Raw genomic sequence first — 5840 nt, 5'->3', positions numbered from 1 at the left:
ATCTGAGACCTTTAAATGCAAATCCTTTCTCTGAATTGAAAAGACTGTAATTGAATCTTTATACAATTTGCACGCATAGAGAAAGCAGCTGACCTATTATCTGAAAAAAATGTAAAATAACATAAAGATAAATGACTTACCATTATACTTCTTCCTGTGATATAAATAGGTGAGCGTGTGCTGATAACAGCTAGTTGGGATTGAAATTGCTCTGCAAATCCAAGGCTATCAGAAGCCCATGAAAAGCTGAGCAAAAATTGTGAGTTCTTGAGTTACTATGCTCACATTTTCTTCTCTCCTTATTCTAACAACTGCTATAATTGAACCAATGGCAGGACTTCTAGGAAATGGAACTATCTTGGTTATCAGTTCAACTAGCTGCCTCAGGAGCAAAATATTGTCCTCATATGATATGATTATGATCTGTCTGAGTTTATCCAGATTCTTTTTTTCAGACCTAGATGATGTTGGATTTGTTCCTAAGCCTGTTTTGTGAAATGTCCTATTATGAAGAAAATTTGTTTGTAATTTTCAAGACAGTTTTTATGTTTCTGAACAACTCCATCCTCTGGTTTGCCTGGTTTAGTTTCTTCTATTGCCTGGTTTAGTTTCTTCTATTGTACCAAGGTTGTTAGTTTTACTCAGTCTTTGTTCATCTGGCTGAAGGAAAGGATTTCATCTCATGCCCTGGATGCTGATAATATCATTGGTTTTCTCCTTTGCAACCTCTCTTCCTTTCGCCTGGGATATCTACAGCGTGCACATCAACTTCACTGCTCCTTTAACCATGACAAACTCTTCAGAAAGGAGAGTCACAATGAAAGCTAGTTTGTTTGGACTGATTCTTTTCTGTAATGCTGGTATAGCTTTGCCTTTAATAGTGTTTGTTGTTTCAAGTATCCTGCTGATTAGGTCTCTCTGGATACACACCAGACATATGCAGAATATTGCAACTGCCTTCAGGGAATCCCAGCTTAGAGGCCCATATTGGTGCCATCAAGTCAGTCTTTTCCTTCCTTATACTCTACATTACATATTTTATTTATTTGGTTTATTTTATTTTATTTTATTTTATTTTATTTTATTTTATTTTATTTTATTTTATTTTATTTTATTTTACCTTTAAGCACGGGGGAAGCCATGTCTGTAGCTGTAATGGCTGACTATCCTGAAGGACACTCTATGGTCCTAATCTGGAGCAACCCCAAATTTCAAGAGCTGCCAGCTAAGATTTTGCACCACACAAACTGTCATGCCAGAACTAGATCTGTGTAAAAGACACTGAGCTAGCCTGGGCTTTCTAGTTTAGATCCAAATTAATTAAACTGAAGTCACCATAGGAATTAAATAATAGAAGCATGAATGAGTTGATTATGGCCCAGCTCTGGAATCATGAAGAAGCTGGGAATTTGCTTTATTTGAATGTGATCTTTATAATGAAGAATTTTGTAAGTTCTCTCCTACTTTAAAAGATGGATGCCTGTAGAATATAAGTACTGTATTTGCTGTACTTTCTTTGGAAATCACCACTGCTTCTCCAAGACAGAAGAAAACCAAGGCCAAGACTCAGACAATAATGTAATCACTTGAAATGGTTTAAGTTACCAATCAGACTCTCATGACACTAACAGAACAGATCTACTTAAGCACAGGCATGCTCAAAGTTTATATGTGAATATGAAGTTTGAAGGCTGTTTCTGGTTAGTACAAGCACATAATGAGGTTGCTAAGGAATTCCCAATAATTTGGGAATTTCTCACTGATTATTTTTGACTGCTGTTGAGTTTATGAGTAGAAAAATATTTGTTGATTCTAAAAGCATCTTTAAGATTCAAGTATGATTCAATAAAGAATGACACATACTTTTGAGCTTCCTGCTATTGCTGTACTAGTAATCAGTGGCTGTGTTCCCAGCAAAAAGATACCCTGAAAGATTTCAAAATCTGAGCTAAGTAGAGCTAATAGGAAAAAAGAATTTCCTTGTCGACGGATAAAGCCTGGGTATCAAGAATAACACCAATATGGTTTGCCAGCTTGATCCAATTTTATTAAGTACAGAGCATCTTACGTACTATTAGAGAGTGATCACATACAGCTAAACAAGCTGTGATTGGTTCAAAGCTACTGTCCACACAATATAACTCATATTTCATTGGTACAACGCAAAAAGCACACACGAAAAGCACAAGCCTATGGACCTCCTACTTGATGTTTCAACTTCACCGCATATCTCTAGTTAAGGAGTTTGCTGAACAATAGCCCTCTATGCAGTGGCAAGCCAGAGAGGAACAGTGAACAGTAGTTCTTTACAGAGAGGCAGCTAGCAGAGAATTACTCATGTTGGTATCAAGGACCAGGTGGCCGTTATCTTCCAAAAATTTCTCCACATTTCCTTAATGTCAGACTTTTCTGAAGAATTAATTGAAAGTTTAATATTTTGGGTTTTACTATGGAGAATAGATTCCTCAAATCAGAAGCATGGATTTGTGTCACTCAGGTCTTGTCAATTATCATTAAATTACTAACATATTAAAATTATTAATTAGTATTATAGAGAAAATAGTTTACCAGTGTTTAAATATATGGCTGGAAATTGCACATCTCCATGATGTGTCTCAATTTTGACAAGATGTGTCCTGTAATATTTTTCTACACAGGAATCCCTTCAGCTTTAGAAATAAATTGCACTTTCCTGGACAAATCACATATTTGAGTCCAAAACTCAGCACATTATTGTTACATCCAGACTGGAACTTTATGATTCTTTTCAGTTCCAGTGGAAGTTTATATTCTTTTGAAGTGATCATCACTGAAATATATATGAAATATATATGATCATCACTGAAATACATATGGCTTGAGCCTTGTGTTGACTAAGCCCATTCTCATTTAAAATATCCATTTTTTGATGCTGTCACAGTCAATCTGTTTGAAAGAGAGTATCTGTACTTAAGCTGAGTTTGTGGAAGAACTGGGTTTTTTAAAATATTTCAAAATACCAATTAAGAATTATTTCTGTTGGAGTCTTTCTTTCCCTTACAACATAAATTGTTTCACACGTGACAACAGTGGCTTGCAGAAGAATTTTGTATGGCATTTAACAGAGCTAGTGAAAATTCAGGACGTGGCAATGACACCATGATGTGACATTTTCGCCATCTGTGAAAAACAGTGATTGCCAGCTTAGCACCATGAAACACATATGTCAAGAGGTTTGGACTATCCTGTGCCCCTCCACAGTGTCCCCTCTCTGGCCTTAGGGAAAAAAACCTCCAATCTCTTTGACCACAGGAACAAGCAAGACACATGGGATATGATCAACCCATAAAACATGTATTTTGTCCTGCTCCAGGCTGAGCTATAAGGTATGTGGCAGCTCAGCCTGAGTACCCTGAACAACGTCTATCACACAGTTTGGTTTACATTACAGTTTTCTATTTTCTCTCTCATGAATAAACAACCTAACCACGTTCCTTGGTGGAAATGAGATTTGAAAGATGTTCCTGTGTTATTTTTCAGACTCTTTAAGTGGGTGTTCCCTCCAGAGCTTTCTTTGCATAGTGTTAAATTAAAAAGTTACCTGTGCATCAACATGCGTTTTGGAACCTAAGAGGGACAGTAGGCAGAAATACTGGAAGGCACCTTATTGGATCAATCCTCTGATAGATCTTTCTTCCTGTAACTGACCAGCTGACTAATTTGTCGTATTAATAAAAATATCTTTAAAAGGCATTTTACAAGCTACTAAATCATTGTTGTTCTGTCTGATAAGTTATTAAATAAGATTGACAAACATTTGTTCTGGGAAAAACCCCAAACATATAATAGTAGGAAAATAATAGTACTAAAGTTAAGATTCTGTGATGTTATTCATTTTATCTGATAGTAAGCATTGTCTTTTTTTGTGGAATGGCTGGAAAACAACAGGCATATTATGAGCAATCCAGAGTGAGTGGCCTCACTGTAACAACAGGCTGTAGCTGTTGTGAAGAATACCTGCAAGGCCAAAGGGCTGAGAAACTGCGTGCATAGCAAAGAGATAAGGAAGCTGCACTGTGGAAAACAAGATGTTTGCCCAGCAGGAGAGCGGCGCGTGGACACCACACCAGGACCAATCATAGAGGGCAAAAGGACGCGTGGACAAGTAGCCTTAGCCTATAAGCAATCAAGTAGCTGCGCGTGTGCTTTATGGTAGTCTATAAATTGCTGTGTATCCTTTAATAAAGTGGAATTAACTTGATCACATTGGTCGTATAAGTTATGTCCGGGACTGCCGCGTCAGCAAGTGGTGCCCAAACAGGGACCGGGACCCTCCTGTCAGTGTTCGCCTGAGCACGAGTAGACGGCCCCGAGGTGCGGACGCCAGCCGGAGCAGGCGCGGCCCTGGCGCCTGGGAAGACGTGCACGCGCAGGTTGGAAAACTCGCCCTAATCAGGTGAGCGGCTGGGGAGGAGATAGGGTCCACGCCGAGCAAAGAAGAAGTGGCAGTGGTTAAACTCCTCCAACATATACTCTCTAAGAGAGGATTATCTTATGAGGGGAACCTGAGGAAGTTGCTGCCATGGGCTGGACAGCACGGGCTAATCCCCACAGCGAGCGCAGCTTTTGAAGTAGTTACTAGGGAAAAAATCAGCATGGCACTGTGAGACAATACTAGTTCAGGTTCCAAAGACAGTGGGAAACTCTCCACGGTGTGGAGATTGACCCTAGAGACTCTGAAAGTGATGAAAGCAGACCGGCAGATCATCGCCTCTGCTTTCGCTGCTTTGTCAGCAGCGACAGAAGGTGCTGGCGCTAAGGATTCCGCTACTACTGTGGCACTGGCAGGGTCCCTGTTCCCCAAGGCAGCTCCTAAAAGGAGGGGTGGGGACACGCCATGCGCAGCACCCGTGCGGCAGGAAATTCAACAGCAAAAATCAACAGATTCGCCGCCACCGCTTGACTCCCCTTTCGAGCTCAAGGGAACAACTGCCAGAGCGCCCCGCCCCGCTCTCACCGCCTTTAGCCCGAGCTCGAGCCCCCCCGCTACCACAGTCCTCGCCTCCGTCACCCCGAGAGCGGTGCGTGAGCAATGTCGTTATGGCTTACAAGATCAGCAGTTGCGAGAACTAATGAGGAAACTAGTAGAGCAACTTCACATGCAAGTAAAGGAATCGGCTCGGGCCTATTCCTACGGCACTGCCGCCACCCCCTCTTGCTATTAACCTGTTTTTTTTCACAACGGTGCGGGGGGGTGGTCAGGAGGAAACAGTGGCCATCGGGGCCGCTGCCATCATCAATGCTCAAATGAGGGGGGCGGGCACTGGGAGGCATGGGGGGTAATGTTAATACAGCACATCGATGGCGGAGAGTTATTCGGGATGCAATGATTGAGGGGCAGTTTAACCAGCTTGGAACAATGTTTCTGGTAATAGTAACCCCACACGGCAATGAATGGGAGGCCTTAGATTGGAAAATTATTAAGGAGGTATGAGAGCAGTCAATTGATGGAAAATCACCCGGGAGAGGTGATCAATTTATACTCTCTAAGAGAGGGGTAACTTGTAATGAAACTTTTGTGCGAAGTTTCCTTAAATGGTGCAGAAACCACGGCTATCCTGCCGATGCTGTCACAGCAAAATGGGCTGAAATAGGTGAACAGTTGAGGGATGCTATTTCCAAGAGGGATCAGCATGCCGGTGAGCTGGCAACTACTTGGAAGCTGGTTTCGCACACTCTTAAGGTGTGAAGTTGGCAGCGGCGGCCCGGAGACTCCCCTAGCTCCCCCTGCCGCGGAGTGACCACCTGTGGCCGAGACCAGCACCACTCTCTCGGCCCATGCCCACCTACTCCTACCCCAC

At 41.8% G+C, this 5840-nt stretch overlaps 1 protein-coding gene across 1 annotated transcript; it reads left to right on the top strand.

Moving 5' to 3' along the window:
• The first annotated feature begins 277 nt into the window (after positions 1-277).
• On the top strand, positions 278-4439 carry LOC113479408 (taste receptor type 2 member 40-like). Its single transcript, XM_026847301.1, is given in 7 exon segments — positions 278-463; positions 465-596; positions 598-677; positions 679-967; positions 969-1071; positions 1115-1271; positions 4259-4439. Coding segments are annotated over 7 exon segments (1128 nt in total).
• Positions 4440-5840: the final 1401 nt, after the last annotated feature.

This window comes from Athene cunicularia (assembly GCF_003259725.1).
Source record: "Athene cunicularia isolate RWA chromosome 1 unlocalized genomic scaffold, athCun1 chr1_part1, whole genome shotgun sequence".
NCBI lineage: Eukaryota > Metazoa > Chordata > Aves > Strigiformes > Strigidae > Athene > Athene cunicularia.
Note: the sequence above shows the minus strand (reverse complement) of the source record. Positions and strands in the feature narration are given on the sequence as shown.